This window comes from Glycine max, chromosome 7, assembly GCF_000004515.6.
Source record: "Glycine max cultivar Williams 82 chromosome 7, Glycine_max_v4.0, whole genome shotgun sequence".
NCBI lineage: Eukaryota > Viridiplantae > Streptophyta > Magnoliopsida > Fabales > Fabaceae > Glycine > Glycine max.
The window spans coordinates 17667628-17689227 of NC_038243.2; the positions used below are offsets into that span (position 1 = coordinate 17667628).

The window sequence follows — 21600 nt, forward strand, 5'->3', positions numbered from 1 at the left end:
TAGTTCTATGTTCAGTAAAAAAACAAAAAATTATAGTTTTATGTAAAAGGGCCAAATTAATTCATGGTCTAGACCTGAAAATTTAGCCCTCCTTGCAGTCCTAATTGATTATTACCATGTGGAGGATACATTGGACAAGTTTTATTAATGAACAATATGGCATGTTTATCTGGTAAGCGTAGATAATTAGTCTGAAACTGACACTCAAAAAACTTTAAGCCAACGTTATGTGAACCAGTCAAATCAGTATCATAAAAAAAAACAGTCAAATCAGTAGGGACCAATCCTAGCAAATTAGACCACCAAAAGGGATTAATTACAAAGGAGAAATGATTTTCTTGTAATTAATATTGCAACTAATATGGCATTGAACAGGAAGCTAGAGAAACATCCTAATGAGGAAAATAGTAGGGCAAAACAAAATAAAAATAATGCCCTTCTCTATAACAGAATTTAGCTAAGGGAAATTACCTTGTCACATCTACAACTGTTATGGCAGAGATATTACACGAGAATTACATCAAAACCTTTTACGTATAAAATGATAATATGCCGTTCCAAGAATTCAGATGGCCAATTCTCCAGTTGCTGGCTGCACTAATGGTAAATCTTGTTTATCTTGGAACTTTTTCATTCCTTCAATCGTTTAGAATTGGGCATCCTGAAATTGACAAAAGAAAACTAAGATAGACACCCCCTATTATATGAAATACTCACCTGCGCCAAAAACCAAGCTCAAGGTATTAAAAATTCATCAAATTTCAGGATCCTAAATTATTGAAGAAAACATAAAGAAATTGTATAAGTTGAGGAAAAAAAATAACCAAGAACATTGAGAGGAAAAGCATAACATAAATAGAAGAGTTCAGGATGAAAAATCCGTGCTTTAACACGCCTAGATAAAATCCGATTTCAAGTTACCTCGGGGAGCTCATACGCTTGTCCATTTGCTGATTAATGGCGTTAGGGGTACTTGACCTAGTCTCAGCATCCAAAGCCTGAAAATCATAGTGAATTGATACAAATAATTACATCTTCATGACATGGTAGGCAGCAATTCACATATCACTAGTAGATCAACTTTAGAATCTGTTTGGATAGAAAATTTTAATTGAAAAAATAATTTATTAAAGAATTTAAATTTTTTTAATCTAAAATTCATTGTTTGAATGTTTTATATGAAAAATTTAAATTTTTGAAATTTTAAAATAAAATTTTAAACAACTAAAAATGTGGAATTTTAATTTCCTTCTAAAAGGTGAGAAATTGAAATTTTCTTCTTGATAGAAGAACCTTCCAAAACGTTTTTGTATTTCCTTTATAATCTTCATCTTCTCTTTCACCTGAAAGTTCCCAAAATCCCGTTCTCGAACTCGCAACTCTTTCCTCGTGCCGATGATCCTCCTCTTCTTCAAGAAATCCTGTCTGAGCTCGCAGAGCTTCGATCGGGGACATGTGTAAGGGAACACGTAGAACTGCACCCGTCAGTCAAGAAAGCAACCGTCCGTCATGTCCCGGTTCCTCTGCAACTCCCCATGCCGCATCAATATTTTTCTCTTGGAAAACACAACAATCATATCTTCTCTTCTCTTTGTATTCATTTTCTTTCACCCTCAGAATTTTAATTTTTTTTTATCCAAACATAAAATTTTGAAAATAAAAAAATTTCAATTCAAAATTCTTAGAATTTAAAATTTCTCAGAATTTTAAATTCTTTCATCCAAACACACTCTTAGGTGGTAGAATATAGAGCATACCACATAATAAAAATTCCTGAAAACAACCTAATTTAAGTAATATCCTGCAGTACCAATTATTTGAGTCTTTACTCCTTACAAATTCCATGTATCAACCCTTAGAGACCGCTGTTATGAAAATAATTCAACCCACAACATAAACTCAAGGAAAAAGTAATTGATTCCTTCTTGTATTCCCAATTGAACTGGAAAGCAACAATATAATTTAGAAGCATGCAATAGCAATATGGCTAAAACAATAACAAGGGAGTACTTGGATAATGGGTAGATACCAGGGACTGATTATACCAAGCCATTACCTTATAAGCAGGAATTTAAGAAGCCTGTCTAAGACAGCAGTAGCAGTCGTGAAGCCAGTTCACTCCCCATTCAGTGATTTAGCCTTCACATTGATGCTACACAATTCCATAAACAACGTGATTTCTCTATACAACCACTTCCATCTGGAATTTCTAGTCCACATACCCCTTATCCAAGCATCACCTATTTCCTTAAACAAACAAGTCAAATCAACTACCAAAAACATAAAAGATACTCACCTCAGAAGCATTTTCTCTAGACACTCCATCTTCTGGTTGCGGTTCACTGGATTCTGGATTGATCACATCCCACAAGAAACCATTGTCACATCCAAGAGAAAGCTTGTCAAAATCTTTATCGACAGCTCTACATTGAGGCTCCACATGTGCCACATACTTCTCTGTAATTCCATACACCAAAAAACACATTCAGTAGTTAATATAATTCCAATAAAGAAAAGGCCAAAAAGCTAGTTACATTTATAACAATGAGATAAACAATCTTTGTTAATCAACCATCACACACTTAGCCATCATTCACCAATCACCAGTAGCATGCGCAGAAGCATTTCCTCACGCCCAGACAATAAAGTGCAAAAGAATACTTACCTCTTGAGCCATGTTTGCTGATAATTACTAGATGTGTGATCATGTACAATCATGGAGCCAAGACTAAGGATGCAAGAAAGTAACTGAAAGATACCAACAGATACTCTTCAATTTGAACTCACTCCTATTTGTTCTACATAATTCAATAGTTACTATTTCACAAATCACCAAAATAAAGAATCTCAGAACTGTTCTATGCATAGTGCTGGAAGGGCATAGCCATATTCAGATACTTGTTATCAAGCAACAAGTAAATGCTATCTCTGTAACCAAAATGAAGAAAGGAAATTTTCAACCTATTCCCTTAACCAATAATGTCTCACCAAATGCAGCAACAATATCTTACCTATCAATCCGTATCATATTATTGACTGACTATTTATATCCCTATGTTCCAAAAATTTTGTCTTCATTACAAAGGAACAAATGCTATACAAACAATATAATCAGAACACAATTTTGGAATTGGCTCAAACAATTGCTGTTTACCTGCTAAACTACGAAGAGCATTCTCTGCAGCTTGTTGTTGAGCATCCTTCCTTGTCCTACCCATACCAACACCTATTTTCTCACCAGTGAATAGTACCTAAACCCAGGCACAAGACAAATTTACAGCACAGGTTATGAATCAATTAAAACAGAGAAGACCAAAACTTATTTCAGATCCAAGAGTAACAAAAATTCAAGAGTTCAAAACCAATAATCAAATAATGCATATAATACAACTCATGCTACATAAACAAAGAGTAATGCAATCATATAACAAAAATGTTAAATAAGGCGTGCATAAAGAGGCATAATAATAATAATAATAATAATAATAATAATAATAAGAAGAAGAAGAAGAAAAAAAAAGAGAGATATAACTTTCACTGACCTCCACTGAAAACTGCAAGTCTTTGCTGGTGCTTAAAATAGACTTAAATTCAACCTGTAATCGAAAAACATGAAATTGTACTTCAAGAAAAACAGATAAAAATTCAGTTAGGTGCAAAAGTCATGCATACCTTAGAGTTACACCGCCTCCCAATTTCTTGCAGCACTTGAATAGATAGAGGGGATAAGAAGTTCATTTTTCCAGCTTCATGTTGAAAATCTTTGCTGTTAGAAGAGGCATGATTCTGAGATATCCCATCCTCTGCAAAAACTTAGGTCAATAACACAACACAGAACAGCAATTATATAGGCAGCAATGAAAATAAAATGCTAACGAGAACTTAGAAACAAGCTTGTCCCAGTATCTGGGATTTTTCCAGCCCTACAAACTAGGAGATATGGTTGGATAATTCAACAAGGCCAACATTAGAATCTACCAAATGATATGAAGTTACAAAGGAAAAATGAAAGAAAACACCCAACAACAACAATAGCCTTTTTCCCACTAGGCAAAAGGAAGAAAACAACCACAAAGAAAAAATGCATTCATGCACAACTTCAGCTCTCTCCAATCCAAAGTGTATAAAATGAGTATTCCTTGTAAAGTCAATTTCCTAATTTTATCATTGAAGGAAGGAAGTGAATCATAAAGAAGGCGTGGTTGGCCTCTGGCTTGGGCCCTAAGCTCTGAAAGCAATGGAATATTTTCTCTGTTTCACCCATGTCTTTTTTGATTGTTTAGGGATATTTCACTGTTAATTTGTAACATCTTGCTGCAATATTCAATATTCAATTATTAGCAGTTGGTTTTCTTTTTGAGTTCAATCAAAACAGAGTGGACTATGTTAACACAAAATCAGAGCATGAAGGGTGATGCTCCAACACCATTCACAGAAAGCAGAAGGGAAAAATAGAAAGTGGGGACATCCAAAAGGTGAAATACAAAGCATTCATGGGTCTATTTTTTAACATGTACAAGATACATGCTACTAAACTATGTAATACTATTTCTGATTTAACACTTGATCTTTCAAACAGTACATCAAAACTATATTAATACCAATATAAAAACTCATTAAATAATCATGGAAAATATTTATAGTAGCCAAATACAAACTGGCCCTTATTCCATTCACACACACACAGTTCATCATACTTAATAAGAGTGTCAAATAAGATTCAAAGGCTTTAAATAAGAATATATCAAGAAAATAAACATTACCTGATGATAGCTGAGACTTAGATGGAACAATCTGCCTCTGCAAATCAGAAACAGAAGTTGCCTGCATATAAGCAATATTTTCAACACAGGAAATTTTACAGTACTCCAAAAAAACACTTCAAATATTGTCAAAAATGGGAAGCAACAAAATGCTCATTGACAAACCTCTTCAGCCTTTAGTTGTGATGCTTGTGGGAGTAAAACATTGGGGGATGAACCTATGACACTATTAGAAAATGGTTTCTGTTGAGCCTGATGCTTATCGGACTTTATTACATTAGATTCTTTAACAGATGCAGAAGGCCAACTATTGGTCTGACTTCTGCTGGCTATATCATCTTCTACCAACCCACCTCCAAATGGCTGCATCAAAGATGGTGATGCTTGATTAGGTGGCCTCAATATCAGAGGAGGTTCAGCTGAAATTTGACCTCTTATATCTGGACCATGCCTCATGCCTAAAAGTCCTTTTCTCATGTCATAATCACGATCAACAGAGTTGCCATCATGCTTGACAGGAGGTCCAAGCAAACCAGGTTCTGAGACAAGGATGGGGAAAATACCATGAAAATAAAGCACATTTTTGCAAAACTAGAATATAGAAACCCTAAAATAGCATAATCTGTGCCGTACTCTGAGAAGGAATCAGTGTTCTTGAAGATCCAGGGCCGGTGACATTTGAAATAATACCAGCAGTTGGCTGAGAGGTTTCATGTCTGAATTCAACACTGTTTGTCATGGGTCGGGTGGATAAATCAACAGAAAACTTATCATCCTGAAAAGAATAACACAAAATATATAAAAAATAAAATAAATTATTGTAGTATCTACAAATGTTCCATGCACAAACAATACTACTGGCCAAAACACATCACAGAGACAACACGAAAGCCACTACCAAGAATTACTTGAAAGTTTGAAAATACATTGCTACAACAAGACCAGAAATAACACATTGAAAACCAAGGAAACTTACAGGTTGGCTTAACCTCCGTTCAACTTCTGCACCATTCATTCCTTCACTGAAGGGGGCATTAGCATTACCATTTGGTACATCCTGTCATCCAGTGAACATGGTGATATCAGAGCAACAGATAAACAAGCATCTACAAACAGGAAGATAATAGCACATCATCACGGATGGCTAATTATCATCAATAAATTATGAAGCACACATCTAATGCAGTAATACCTCAGACATCAAATAGTTGCTGACATCCGGAGGATGAGGTAGAAGTCCAATATCATCTTCAAAGAAGATTTCAGCAATTCTTTGTAATAAACTCTCATCAAACTCTCTGAGAACGTGGCAAATTAATTATAGCCATAGTGGGAATAATATTTGAGCCAATAAAACACTCAATCATATAACTTACTTGAAAAAACAACCTCTGACATTGCATGCAACATTTCTTGCTACACATAGGACTGGGACAGCATTGGCTGTCTAATAAAGAAAAGAATATACTAAAGTCTCTATCAAGAATATTTAGAAAATAAAATTAAAAAAATTGCAATAATATACATAAACCTGCACCTCTGCTTGAGGAGCATAATAAGGAGTAAAGGCAGGCACCACATGAACCCTAGGCTGGTCCTTGTCTACCCAGACCTTTGACCGATCATCAATCACCATTGCCATCTTGGGATGGCAGACACCATCTTGGAAAACATTTAGTAAAGATTTTCGGGAGCCTGGAAATTATTCCATACAGAAATGAATAACAGCAAGAAGAAATTACAACTATAAGAAGCAATAAGACAAAATAAAGCAAATTACCTACAAAAACAAACTTGTGCCCTTTATATTTGTTACACAACCAACAAGACCCCATAAAAAAAAATGTTTTAAGAGGTAGATAAGATTTCAAATTAAGTTTCATTTCAAAATTGTGTATCATGTTAAAGGTGATTCAAAGAAGGTTCAAATAGTTAGGAAATAATAGAAACAATACCTGATTTGACACAAATCACACGATTAAGGACTTGCTTTAAACCTATAAGATGTGCCCCAGGGTCAAGAAGCCTCCATATTTCCAAAGCATAATCCCTTTCAGCCATAGTACAAACATATACTTCAAACCTCTTGCGTCCTTTAGCTGTTAAATAGCTTCTTAAATCGTCCCAAGCAGGTCGTAATCTCACTAATACACTAGTATCACGTATCTATGAGAAAAAACAAGCAGTGAGACACAAAATCTCTGCATATCAGAAGGGTTCCAAATATTTAGGTGTAATTAATAACCACATTACATGCCAAGAAATTCATACAAAAAAATGACAAGTTTTACACAGTATTTGTGTACTATCTAGAGACATGGAACAAACTCACAAAGATGAATAACAATGCTAAACTACAACAAAACTATACATAATAGATCCATTAAGAAAACCAAAAAAGCTGCCCAAGTAAATTGATAGCATATACATTCATAAACAAGGACAAGCACATGCAAGAATCAGTAACCACTGGGCAATTTAATCAATAATAGTTAGCCCCCTTGACACTCAGCAACATTAACTCAACATTTTTTCGCAACTGAAAGAAAATTTGAAGGTATATGAAGCTGATTTCATTTATACAGGCAAAAAATATAAACAAGCAAAAGCTGAAACTGTAAACAAGAGAGAATCAACACGATGTTAAAATGTAAAACTCTTAAATGACTAATTATCCAAAATACAAGATCATAGAAAGCAGAATATATCACATATCAATAAAACCCAAAATAATGTCATTCTTTGTCTCTCTCCTATGTTGGTGATAACACATTCCTAATTCAGTCAAAAATTACTGAGTAAAACTCTACTCTTCTAAATCCAAATCTCTGAAAAGTGAATCCTTATATCTGAGTAAAAGCAAGAATGAAGTGAATAGACAAACCAATTTAAAACCTATGTTTATCCAAGCCAAAGTTGTGTGTACTTTACCCATATATACCCATTCAATTTGATTGTGCACTCACTCCCCGCACAGAAGTGTTATTGTGCGACCCATAAACGAGTACAAGAGGGGTTTGCGAACAATTATTCCAGAAGATTTACTACTCTCCCCAGCTCCTCTTTCATTCTTTAAAAGGTTAGAAATTGCAGTTGCATTGTGCTCTGATGCAGCCCAATGCAATCCACAATCAGAGGCCAAATGCAGCTACAGCAGTCGTTACAGCCACATGCAATCCATTTCATCACTTCAATCCCATCTAACAATTTTCATAAATCAGCCACATCACCACACTAAGATTGCCCTCAGCAAATTTCGAAGTTTCAATCCCATCTAACAATTTTCATAAATCAGGCACAACACCCCACTATGCTCAGTCTCAGCAAATTTCACCTATTCCCAAAACCCCAAACTTCACCTCATCAAATTTTACCAATTCCCAAAACCCCAAACTTAAACCCTAAAAACCCTATCGAGCAATCTCCCCCCACCATTCACCCTCCCTCAAAAACCCAAACACCACAAAAACTAACCAACAACCAAAATCAAACAGAAACACAACACTTAATACTCAATCAACAATAACCACAAACCTCAGGATTAATCCTCGTGAGGACAATATTCCTCTCCTGCAACCGTACAACCGGCCGAACCAGTTTCTCGTGGCTACCAGACAGCGGTGGCGCCTCCTCCATCTGAACCTTATACACTTTCCCGTTATCAACAACAGTGTCACTCTCCGCGTACTGCTTGAGCAACAACCTGTCCTCGAGGTACCTCTTAAGCTCTGAGGACATCCCCTGCACCCGCAACGGATCGGTCTCACGCGAAAGCCACCCCCTCAGGGCCTCAATCCTATCCTCGAATGACTTCATCGTGTTCGCCACGATGAGCGTCTCGTCCAAATCGAAGACAATCGCGAGACACCGCAGGTTCAGCATCCCCAAGCACGCGTCGTAGAGCCCCAACGGCACCGCGAAGCACCAGAAGCACGGGAACTTCTTCCTCTTGCTCGGCATCGAAACGAGGTGAATCTCCTCGTCGTTCACCACCACCACCGCCGTCTAAAACGCACCGTTTTATCAGAAAACACTAAAACTACACAAATATATTCAATTCGTTTGTTTATTCATGAATTAATTAATAATTAGTTTATAATTTGTTGATGATAACCTTCATTTCGTAGAAGCAACTGGCGTGGATGGCGATTAGTTCCTTCTGTTCAGTGGCGACTGAGGAATCGAGCTTGCAGCGGACGTTGAATGCGGCAACGGTTTGGAGGATCGAGAGCGGAGGGCAGCGCTCGCTCTTCGCGCTGAAGTGGTGGATGCGAATCTCGTTGTTCGGGAAGCGGAAGTTGTTGTGAAACGACGTCGTCGTCGTCAACGACGACGGAGGAATCACATCTAGTTCGCCGATGTGCTTGTCGCCGTCGTACACCTCGTGCTTGAACCCTAAACGACTCATCTTACCCTCCCTCGCGCGCGAAATGCTTCAAGAAACAAAAACGACGACGGTGGAGACAAAACGCAAGAGAATGCTCAGGAAATAAGATTGAGAGGTTTGCGCAGATTTGTGAATGTCGTTTTGCTCTTTCGTTCTCTGGTTCTCATCATCGCAAACTCACACTCTCTTTCTCTCTCTATTACAGTGTCTCTGAAACTCAGAGCATTCTCTCTTTCTCAGTCCGTGTCTTTCTCTCTCTAGCCTGCGAATTTCAAACCATTACAGTGCTTGGATATTTATAGGCCGGGAAGGGGGTTCGGTTGAACAGAGGATGTGTGAGATTACTGATGTGTCCCGATTGGCTTGCCTGGGGTGATGTTAAGTACACGGTGGGGACGAATGATGAGACATTGAATAGCATCTACTAATACTTTACATCGCGCGAAGAAGTGGGTTATATTTTTGTTATCCATCTTAATTTTTCGTATCATATTAATAATTGCATAGAGTTGGTGTTATAAGGTTAGCTCCTGTGAAAAAATTTATATTTTTTTATTTTTTTTACATCAACGATCGTTATCTATTAAGGATTAATTCGATATAATAAGTTAAGAAATATATGTGGTAAAATAAAAAGTTTTCAAATAAAAAAATTTAATTTTTAATTTCTCAAAAAATTAAAATTACTTTTTTTAATCCTCAGTTCAAATTTGAGAAACTAAAAAGATATAATTTTTTTATTTGAGAAGAAAAAGTAAAATAAAAAAAAGCATTTATCCTATTTTAACTATGAATGTGCATGTTGGTAGGTATTTTTTCCCTTTCTAGACTTTTTTCTAATTAATTCACATCTTTTAGAAATGTTTATTAATATAGTTACTTGCATTAAATTTTTTAAAATTTATATTATCTTGCAAAAATTACCTTAAAGTTATTGAAACTCATAATTTATATCTTTTCACTTAATTAATTAATGTGTAATAATATTCTTATTTAATCCTTATAAGAGAAATAATATATTTATCTTTTTAGTACATAGCATTTATTATAAATAATTAAGAGAATTTGAGTAAAAAAATAAGTTAATGCAAAAAATAACTTTAAAAAAATCTTATAAAAAGAAACAAATAAAATTAAAAAAAAATCTTAATTTAGATATAGTAATAAATCTTTATTACTTTGTTGCAAAAATAAGATAAGATAAAGAAAAATACTAACAATATATTTTAAAAGAAGGAACTAACAATATATTTTCCTAAGGGACTTTTGACCATACCCTAAAATTTATTACAAATCATAAAATTTGGTAACTTTTACTTTTCATTAGATGAATTTTAACTAATTTTATACTATTTTTATTTCATTTTTATTTATTAGACTCAAATACCTAATTAACGGAGATTAATAAGGATTATCTCTTTTATAAAGGATTACATAAAATGACTAGCACACATTAATTAAGTGAAAAAAAATAATTAAGTGAAAAGATAGAGAGATTATGAGTCTCAATAATTTGAAGGATATTTTTTGCAAAATAATACAAGTTATAACAAGTTTAATGTTGTACTAACTTTATTAAAGAACTTTTATAAAGAGTGTAAATTAATTAAAAGAGTATTTAGGAACAAAGATAGTAGTTTGTAGTAATAAATTTGGTCTAAATTTAGGTTTTTTTTTTTACTATTATTGGTATTAATATTTTTCTCTCTCTTCTAAATGTTTGTTGATATAACATTTTTTTTATCTAGGGATAATTTAGTTCAAAAATAATTAATGCAAAAGACATTATGAATTGAGTCTTATAAAAAAGAATAAACACCATTTTTAATTTGGATCTTATAAATATAAATGGAGGTAATAATTTTTGATAAATTTTAATCAATCATAGAATGTATATTTAAATGAATGTGTCGTGAGAATGTATTACTATTTATTATTACTCCCCTATATTTAAAATGTCAAGAACATTAAAAGAAAAAGTAATGTAGAAGTTGTTGATAAATATTGGTGCACTCCGTAAAGATAAGACTCATAATCTTATAAGAGTGTGAGTTTAAATCATTGTTGATGTGAAAATCTTATTTGTAGACAATCAGTTAATACCTCCATAAGCATTCAATAAGCTTTGAAAAGTAATGTAGAAGCTATTGACAAATATTGGTACAGTTGATAAATATTAGACTCATAATCTTACAAGAGTGGAGTTGATAAATATTAGACTCATAATCTTACAAGAGTGTGAGTTTGAATCATTGTTAATATAAAAATCTTATTGCTAGACAATCTGTTAATATGTCCATAAGCATTCAATAAGCTTTGAAGCATGTTGTGAACCTTAAAATCCAACTCACTCTCCCTCCATTGGGAAAAAAATAAGCTTCCACTGAAATTAGCATAGTTGACTTAAAGGCAATTTAATATTTTGATTTTGCAAAAAGTCACCGACAATATTCATTTTTAGTAATGTGTTTTTAATATTTTCTTTTTGACATATTTTTTATTTTTAGTTTTAGTATTAATTAAAATTCATTGAAAGCTATAAAAGTATAAGATTCATTAAATAAGTGAAAAACACTGAATTTTTAATTTTCAATAAATTTTAATAAATAAAATAGAGTTCAATTCATTGAGTTGATAAAACAAATTCTAGTGAGGTTGCCACTATACTACATCATCAAAGTTATGTATCGATTTATGTGCGGTGACCATACATTCTTGCATATAAATCCTCGAAGGGAGTTTTGTGTCCACACTCAAGTAAAACGCATACTACATTAATTGAGATGTGAAAAAAATAATATAATAAATTAATATTTTATTTTTCATAATGAAACACATTTAAATGTCTATTCAAATGAATTTGAATTGGGTACAAAAAAGTTTTACCTCTATGCTCATGTAGGATCCACTATATATCGATTTCTGTGTTGCAACCGTAAATCCTTGATGAATCCACATAGGAAGTTTTGTGTCAACCCTAAAGTAAAACGGATACTACATTAATTGAGATGGGAAAAAATTGATATAATAAGAAAGTCTTGCATATACTCTTCCCTAAATATGACGCGTTAGATACATCAAATTAAATGATGTGACGTCATTAAAAAATATAAAATAATATAAATTGACAGAAAGAAAAATAAAAATACATTTTAGTTTGAATCTGAAAGAGCCAACCCAAATCATAAAACACGTAATGCTACGCTAATTGCTTGCCTTTATTTTTTCTTCCCATGAATCAAAGGAGAAACACCCACTGCTTCGATGTGCGCCTTCGTGGTCGTTGAAGCCTTTGGCTGGATTCACATTAGAGCCTCTTTGGGTTTGCACTTATCGTCTGGATTTGGTTACCAATCATTCCGCTTGAGGATTTTTTGTTCGTCGTTGAAACTCCACAGATAAGAGTTTAAATTCTCGAGTTTGTCATGGGTAAGTGTTCGTTGGGGTTGAAATAAATTTGCACCAAAGCAGAAGGCTAAAACCCTTTTTGTTGCTATATTGCGATTAATTATGGAATTGGGTTCATGAAATTATGGGTTATATCTTTTTTTTGGGGGGGGGGGGGGGAGGGATGTATCAAGGTTAAGAAGAACATGGATGCCTCCATAAAAAATATGAAAATTGTATATACCAAAATTCGAAGCAGGCACACATCAGGGTGAGTATGGCTAAAGTGAGTTTCTGGACTTCGCAGGTCAGCTTTGAGAGTGATCTTTGTTAAAAGGACAAAAAGAGAGACCTACAAAACAAAGGACTCTGACGCTCAACTAAGTATATGAGTTAGAAGAATAAGAAAACAAGTATAATAATGTATGCACAGACGTGTTTACTCGTGTGGGATGTGTTGAGAGTTTGATGGAACCTGGTATTTATAGGAGAGGAGTGGAACTGTGGGTCCTTGTTTGTAGGGGTTACAGGTCCTCTAGAATTATAGTGTGATTAGCCGACAGAGGTGTGTAACGTTCGTAACTAGGCCCTTTTGAAAGAGGCTAGCATGTGTTTGGCCTATGCCTATTGTTCGACTTGTGTAAGTTGATCTTGGTGCTTCTTTCTCACTTGTCACACTTATGTCCAGCTTGTCTGACTTCAATCCTGAATTTGGACATTTCTTCCATCTGAATGTAACCCTTGGCTCATTTGTGCAACTCGTCCATGCTACCGGGGTTTTTTTTTTGCACAGCTGCCCATGAACTTGTTGAGCCGTAGGGCGAGGAGTATGGAATACAACGCTACCTCTGTTTTAAGATTTCAGATCTGGACAGTGGTGCGCCAAAATCTGTACATGAATTTTCTAAGAGACTCATTGTCTGCTTGTCCCACACTAGCCAAGGCGGTCGAGGTCATGCGGTGAGATCTACTGGTTGCATATTGCACACTGAAGTGTTCGACAAGGGTGTCAAAGTTGTCTATGGATCTTGGTGGGAGTCCATCATACCAGGTCAATGACACCTCTTCAAGGGACATTGGGAAGACACGACATAAGATTGCATCGTCATTGGTATATAGATTCGCCTGAGTCAGGAAGGCGTCTAGATCTCATTTGAATCGATGATCTCATCATATTGCTCCAGGTTGAGTGGTTTCCACCCCAAGGGTATGACAGCTTCCATAATTCGATCGACGAAAGGGTGTCGACTAGTAGTCTGCCCTGCTAGACGGTACATATGGGAGAGACTTAAGTCATCTAGAGTGTTGACTGTGCGTCGGGGGTGTGATTTCCCTTGGGTGCGCTCAGGCAATGTGTGAGCGGAGTGCTCATCGCCGTGGGTAAGGTTATCAGACTCGCGATTCTGCGTACACTCGTGGAGACTTTGTAAATTCAACTTGTAGAATAGAATTGTAAACTCGTAAGAGTTTACTCAATTTAAAAAATTTATTAATATTTCAATATATAAAATCATAACTAAATATTTCAACCCTAAAATAAATCAAAATAACAAACCTTAACAATAATTCAATAAACTAACATAGTCCATAGTCCACACCCAATCAAACATAAATTCATAAAATACAAAACATAAGTTCTTGAAATAAAAACACTTTAAAAACATAGAAATAGTTCAAATGACCATCAATCCTCTAATAAAATCATCCCTAATATCACAACCACTACCATCATCTTCATCTCTATCATCTTCAATCTCTTCCTCAGTTGAGAAATGATCTTTCACATTGTCATTGAAAATCAAATTGTCAATATCAAATGCATCCAAAGTTAGATCAGTTAAACTTCCTCCAACCAAGTCAATATTGCTTCCACTACCACTTTCACCTAGAGGTTGCTTTTGCTCAACTTGAACATTGTCTTCATCAAAAATATCATCTCCCTTTTTTGTTATCCACTCATCATCAGATTTCATATCTTTAAATGGAAGAGCAATAATTTTTCTTATTTGTCTACTTTTTAGTTTCAAGTTGTACATCATATAAATTAAGTCATTCATTTTCTTTTGATGCAAACAATTTATCCTTTTTGTATGAACCTATAAATAACAAAAAATAAAGTCATGAAGTTCAATTATCATTTCAAATGAGCTCCAATTACGCTCACATCCATAAAAGCTACAAGCTAAGCTCAAAACACGAATAGTAAACTACTTTAATTTTGGACATCCATCCCCAAACATTTCCCATTCTGCAGGTGACATAGTCTTCCTAAAGTTTATTGCATTCTCCATAGAAAAAAGGCCTTTAGCAAAATGAAATTCAAGAAGCTGACCAATAATTTTGTTCCTTACCCCAATGTCCTTTATCAATCTCATCATACAAATAAACAATCATTGTTTCACTTCTCCATTATCTTTTTTAAAATCATCTTCAAAATGCAATTGAGGATTAAGATAATATGCAATTGCATGCAAAGGCCTATAAAGTTGGCTCTCCCACCTCTTATCAATAATTTCCTAAACAGGTTCATAACTATATAGATAAATAAAATAAATTATATTTAGAATTAGACATAGATAAGTAAAGTAAACTATATTTTAAAATTTAAATGATATAATTTAAAAAACTTACTTTTTCTTCACATTATTGAAGTTGCTTTTAATCCTTTCCTTTGCACGATCCATCTCAACATATATGAAACCCATGACATGTTTTTTATCTGAATCTACCAATCAAATGACTACCATAAAAAAGGCAATAACTTTGAGGCATATGGATACATTCTTCCAAAATCTACTATCCAAAACTGAATTTTCTACTTTTCTCCCCTCTTGTGAAGTTCCAAACTTAGTTCTCTTCCCATTCTTCAGAACTGAACAACCTCATCAAAGATGCTTTCATTTCATGGAGACAAGCTAAAGTCAAGTAAGCAGTTGCAAATCTAGTCATACCAGGTCTAACCAAGTCCCTTCCATTTGCGTATTTCTTGAGCATGCTGATAAGCATTGTTCTACCATATATACAAGTGATTATCTTTCTTCCCTTCTTTATAGTAATTTCATGAACCTTTGGATGTTTTTCCAAGTCCTCAAGTATTAGATCAATACAATGGGCAACACATGGAGTCCAATACAAATTCGACCAAGTATGCATCAACAATTCTCCTGCTGCTTTGAAATTCACAGCATTATCAATAATCACCTGAACTACATTCTCTTCTCCAACAAATGTGACAACGTCATCTAATATCTTAAAACTTTGTCAGTTATTTTTGAAATGTCAGTAGTATCTAAGGAATACAGGAATATTGTCCCTTTTGGACTATTCACCAAGAAGTTACAAATTGAACGCCTTTTTTTATTCGTCCACCCATCAGGCATTATTGAGCAATCAGTTCTCTTCCACTCATCCCTAAACTCTTGCATATCGTCATCAATTTTTTTCACTACTTGTTTCAACAGCTTTTCTCTAACATCATGGTAAGATGTAGGTTTATAGCCAGGTTCATATTTCCCGATCATCTCACATATCTTTAAAAATGCAGGATTTTAATAGCATTGAATGGAATGACTCTTGTGTAAAAAAATTCAGCAACTTGAGCATCAACTAAAGGTTTATATTTTTTTTTCATCAATTGATTCAAAGTTGTTTGAACACTAACACTCCCACTACTTGCACTACCTTCTTTTCCTTTTGAACCAAAACCCATTTGTCCCTGGAAGTTGGTTGCCTCCACCCCTTCAACACTTTCTTCATCTTCATCAATACTATTCAATCTCCTTTTTCTTTTCTTTTGTTGCTTTAGATTCAAAAACAATTTTCATATTCAATAATTTAATCTCATCCAACACCGTAGCATAAGGCTTAGAATCTTCTCTAGTCCTAGCAAGATAATGCTTGAATCTGAAAACTCTACCACTCACACAGTCTTTGAACAATACTTACATTTGACTTTCTTACCATTGCCATCAGCATCAATCCCATGTTTCCACCCAATATCAGCCCTATTCCCAGAGGCATTTTTGTATTTATTTCTAGCAACCAAAGAAGAGCCACCTGCAGTTGTATCTCCACCACTTGAATTGGATCCACTTCCACTCATTATAACATACTAATAACAAAGGACAACGCGTTTGAGGCCATAGCAATTAGCATAAATTACTAACATCAATAGAGACAAAAAGCATTTTAAAGGATTATTGTAGAAAGCATGTTGGTAGCATATCACTTATCGTCATAATTCATAAAGAGAAAGCAAACTAAATAATCTCAATTTCTAAGGTTACCAACCAGAAAATTGGTTCTAATATTTAGTAAACATGGTTAACTCTAATATATTGAAACTAGGACATTATGTAATAGTGATATGTAGAAAATTGCAGACAAGTGTGACCAATGCGTTGGCCACTCTTGTTAGGGACACTCCAGAAACCTTGATATTGTGGCCGAAATCATGGTGTCAAACCCTTTTTTTAAACCTTGCTTAGATTGAAAAAAGTGCATGAAGGTAGAAAATAAAATATAGTTCACTTCTAATGCGGGCAATAGTTTTGGTTGTTAATAATTTTTGTTATATCCTATTTTTTTTTTTTTACCTTAACAATCATATTTTAATTTATTTTAACCATTTTTACCTTAGTAGTAGAAAATAGAATATATTTCTAGGGATGCTCAGTCTCAACCCTAAGCTTATCCCAATGTTGAGAAGTCTATCTCAATCAAATCTAAGCTTACAAAAGTTAAGGTTGAAGCTTCTACACATGTGGTACATGAAAAACTAAGTGAGATGAAAATGGATAACAATAATGCAGATGATAAAATGCCTAGTGTTGAACCTGTGAAATATGATGAACCTCTAATTTAGATAGGCCTGAAAATATAAATATTGAGAAAGAAACTAGACAAGACAGGCAAGAAAATGTTGTGCAAACATTTGAAAATATAGTTGGAACCAAGTCTAGCAATGGGTTGGCCAGGTAAGTCTTTGTATTCTTATGCCATCTTTTCGTTGAAAAAGTATAATTTAGTTCATTAGTTAAATAATACTACATTATATGTACTAGTGTATTGTAAACATGTTCCATTGTACTTTAAAATCTATTTAATATGTTTCTTCTTGATAATAGTTTGCATATCTATTGTTTCTATAAATACGTTGACTTCCTATGTGTTAGTTGAAATATGATTTGGACCTTTTGTAAGTATTTGTTAACAAACATGTAATTCTTCAATGACCTCAGGTTTGATTGCACATCCTTTACTCAAATGACATCAATAACTAGAAAAATCACTAGTTCAAAGAAGTTTTTTAGTTGTACTGTTGTCTAACACTAAATTGAATGAGACAGAATGAGAATGTTTTTGGAATCACAACAATAGTTTGCATATATATTGTAAAATAGTTAGTGATTGTAACTATTAATAACACTTTTCCATGTGATTTTTGTCCTTTTATATTGATTTTTTAGATAAATACTTAGTTTACAATGGAGTTGGTTGGAACTAAAGCTAGACATATACCCAGATGTTATGTTATGGATATGTCTAAAGACTTCACTCCCATTTATGTGTTTTCAGACACATCACAAGGTAAATAATATTCATGTTTTAGTGACCATGTGTATTGAAAGTTACTTTAGTCGATAGTTAAGCTCAATGTTATTTATATCTTTTTTTTTACGTGAAGTAGCTGGCTTTATTTGAACACTCTAAGTTGTATATTACTTTCATATTATTTTCTCTTATTCTGTTGTCATTAAATGATCACCTGTTTCATGGAACAACTTATTGAAATGAGGGTGTTCCTTCATAAAAGAAAGAAATGAAGGTGTTCACTTATTTAAACTCTATAGGTTGAAATAAGGTGCTCACTTGATACACAAAGCCTACAGGTAGTATTTTCGGTCATTTACCAAGACTAATTTCCTTTGAGGCCAATACATGTCTATGACTGATATGACATACAAGAACTGAATAGAAGCTCCAATAGCAAAAGCAACTTCCCAAACAATCTGGCTAGCCAAGAAACACAGAACACTAATGATAGCAGTGAAGAATTTCATGTTTCTATTTTTCTCTGTGGTAAGTTAACAACTCACTTAGCTTGGAATTAAAGTATCATTTGACCCTCAACCTCAAGTGATTCTAATTTTCAATTTATAGAAATGCAAGAGACATTAATACTAAGAAATAACTGACAGAAGATCATTTATTCATATCTCATATGTCATTCTACTTAATTAATATTTAAATATTGGAATTTTGACAAATATGGGAAAATTTGCAACTTCCCATTTCCCCAACAATGATAAAATCCAGTACATGACAATCAATTAGTCTCTAAGTTGAAAAAATAGTAGCCAACAACCCAACATAATACCAAAATGTAATAGTAAGAAACACAAGTTAACACACCAAATGACCAACAAAACTCACACACCAAATGCTAAGGAACATTAATCTTGAAGATGAATAGCAAAACAAAATCACATAAATAGAAACAAAAACAAACATTAATCAGGTAGTGAAGGGATCGGAAAAAACCTAGTGTTGAACTTGCACAATGCACCTCATTGTCTCGCGGAGGATCCCTTCACCGCTGCACCTCACCGTCGCACTCCGGCAGCAAGCGCGTTGCACGGAGGAAGAAACTACAAAGAAAACGAAAAAACCATTAAGCAACTGCAACATGAACCCACACATAAGGAATATAGAAAATGAAGCGCAAATGAAACGACACCGTTTTGGGTTTTTCACAAACCCGCAGACTCGACGTAGACTCGCGATTCTACCTTAACTCGCTTGAGTCTATGCAAACTCGATCAAGTCCACTTCGATTCTGATTCTGCTCCCGCTTTAACTCACCAAGGCTTTATGGAATCGTACGATTCTACGATTTAAAATGTGATTTTGATATCCATAGTCGTGGGGACATCTGACATGAGCCTCTAGTTGGTCATGATCAGCCTTTAGCTTTCTCAGCTCCTCCTCACGGCATCGCTCCATCTCCGCAGTGCAGTTTTAGAGTTGCGAAAGAGTATCTATGTCTATCATAGTTGTTGGTTATTGATGGATTGACAAGTTCACCAATTCATCCCAAGTAGTAGAGTTAAAATGGAAGTCCGATTATCATATCCACAAGGACTTTGTTTGTACTTAGGTAGATGAATATTGGATTAGTAAAAGAAGTTAAAGAAAATTGATTTAAAAAGTTTATGAGAAAAACAAAAATTTAAATTAAGAGAAAATTAAATCAAATGAGAGGGGAATTTAAACAATAATTTAAATGGATTAATTAAAGACAGAAGAGATGAGAAAATCCAATATTCTTGTAGAAGGAAATTCAGAAGATGAGAATGTTGGAAACTTAGCCTACCAGAGATACTCTTTGATGTAATGTTAATGATTTTTCTCTATTTATAATTATTCCAATTTACACCTGCATCTACTAGTGTATACTCTAACTTTGGTCCCTCGCATGAAAGAGCCTAATTTATCTATTTTCTCTTCTAAATCCCTTTGGAAAGCTAAAATAGTAAATTGCATTAAGAATAGAGATGTATAACAGGCTAAACAAATATCAATCTATCCCTAGTGATGACTTTATTTAGATACCATTTCCCAATTCTATTAGAAAATAACGTTTCCCAATGCTACCCCTAAAACTTATCATGTAAATGGGTGATCAAGCCACAAGCAATAATATTAAAAACAAGAAAGGATCATGAAAATGTAATATTATTAAATAGATAGGAAGAGAAATTACATCAAGAATAGTTGGCTGCCAAGTTCCTAACAAAGCGGGTTTAGCCTCTCATTCTCATAGAGGTTTTAGAATTGCAAGATGGGAATATTTAGCGAAGGGGAAGAAGATAAGAAAGGGAATAGAGGGAAGGAATGACTCCTAATGCTTGTTTCTTCTTCTTCTAGCATTTGCATTCTATAAAGAATTGTATTCTCTTGGAATTTTTGTATGTCTTTTCATTCTTCTCTCTTCTTCTTGGTGCGCTTAACAAGAGTATTACTCGTTCATCATGTAGGCTATGTCTCGCTTAGCGCGGGTGTTGCGTTGAGCGAGTTGGATGACTGGATTTTTTTTTCTAGACTCAACCCAGCCAAGCAGCTTCAAAGAAGCTTGTGGCCAACCCCTTTCATTTAAGTTCATACTCTTTCACTCTTCTCCCTAGCAGTATCAATGGAAACACAACCTAACTAACATGCATTAAAACAAAAATAAAAGATTGAAAAGGTAGGAAAGTTGGGTTGCCTCCCAGTAAGCGCTTCTTTAATGTCACTAGCTTGACGTATATCACCTCTATGGGTCTTGTAAATGCAAGATGATGGTTGATCTCTCAATACTCCCACGATGGTACAACTTCAATCTTTGCCCGTTCACAATCCAACTTCTCTCTAGAGTCTTTGACTGAGGATCCATTAACTCCACTACTTCGTATGGCTTTACTTATTTGATGGTAAATGGTCCAGACCATTTGGACTTCAATTTTCCAGGGAACAGATTGAGTCTTGAGTTGAAAAGCAAAACTTGTTGGCCTGGCTGGAAGTCCTTCTTCAGCAACTTTTTATCGTGATACGCCTTCACCTTTTGCTTGTATAGCTTGGATGACTTATACGCATTCAGCCTCATTTCCTCCAACTCCAAGAGTTGCAACTTCCTTTTCTCCCCCGATAGAACTTCATCGAAATTCAAGAACTTCAAATCCCAATATGCCTTATGCTCCATTTCTACTGGCAAGTGGCAGGCTTTGCCATAAACCATTTGAAATGGAGATAGTCGTATGAGGGTTTTAAAGGCAGTCCGATAAGCCCACAAGGCATCATCTAGCTTAATAGTTCAATCTCTTCTAGTAGAGGCCACAGTTTTCTCTAGAATCTTCTTTAGTTCCCTGTTGGAAACCTCAGCTTGATCGTTCGTCTGTGGATGGTATGGTGAGGCCACCTTGTGTGTGACATTGTAATGCCCCAGCACCTTTTGAAGTTGGCTATTGCAAAAATGAGAGCCACCATCACTGATCAGAACTCTCGATACCCCAAAGCGAGAAAAGA

At 34.6% G+C, this 21600-nt stretch overlaps 2 protein-coding genes across 13 annotated transcripts; both read right to left on the reverse strand.

The window, feature by feature from the left end:
- Positions 1 to 423: 423 nt before the first annotated feature.
- Positions 424 to 9529, reverse strand: LOC100777842 (RNA polymerase II C-terminal domain phosphatase-like 2). 12 transcript variants are annotated; one of them, XR_001389191.3, is made up of 18 exons: positions 8878 to 9526; positions 8298 to 8768; positions 6719 to 6929; positions 6301 to 6458; positions 6140 to 6210; positions 5956 to 6061; positions 5740 to 5820; positions 5397 to 5538; positions 4929 to 5302; positions 4764 to 4824; positions 3673 to 3803; positions 3543 to 3596; positions 3155 to 3251; positions 2297 to 2457; positions 2057 to 2152; positions 1344 to 1523; positions 922 to 998; positions 424 to 717 (listed from the first exon to the last, which is right to left on the reverse strand). XR_001389191.3 is itself a non-coding variant. In XM_014778011.3 (16 exons), exons 1-16 carry the CDS (start codon positions 9169 to 9171, stop codon positions 736 to 738), a joined length of 2499 nt encoding a protein of 832 aa, XP_014633497.1. In that variant the 5' UTR covers positions 9172 to 9528; the 3' UTR covers positions 424 to 735. The 12 variants fall into 12 exon arrangements, 7 of the variants coding, with proteins under 7 accessions (XP_014633497.1, XP_040873014.1, XP_014633498.1 ...); XR_005892233.1 differs by having other exon boundaries at positions 1344 to 1942; XR_005892232.1 differs by lacking the exon at positions 2057 to 2152 and having other exon boundaries at positions 1344 to 1942; positions 8878 to 9528.
- An 11469-nt stretch (positions 9530 to 20998) lies between these two features.
- Positions 20999 to 21313, reverse strand: LOC102665460 (uncharacterized). The gene has a single exon (XM_006584217.1). The coding sequence runs from the start codon at positions 21311 to 21313 to the stop codon at positions 20999 to 21001; it is 315 nt and encodes a 104-aa protein (XP_006584280.1).
- Positions 21314 to 21600: the final 287 nt, after the last annotated feature.

Coding starts and splice junctions, on each gene's coding strand:
- LOC102665460 (XM_006584217.1), bottom strand. CDS start 21,313: ATGGTTTATGGCAAAGCCTGCCACTTGCCAGTAGAAATGGAGCATAAG.
- LOC100777842 (XM_014778009.3), bottom strand. CDS start 9,171: ATGAGTCGTTTAGGGTTCAAGCACGAGGTGTACGACGGCGACAAGCAC. Junction 6,062..6,139: donor GTCAGAGGTTGTTTTTTCAA/GTAAGTTATATG, acceptor CCACGTTCTCAG/AGAGTTTGATGAGAGTTTAT. Junction 999..2,296: donor CTAGAGAAAATGCTTCTGAG/GTGAGTATCTTT, acceptor TATGATTTTCAG/GCTTTGGATGCTGAGACTAG.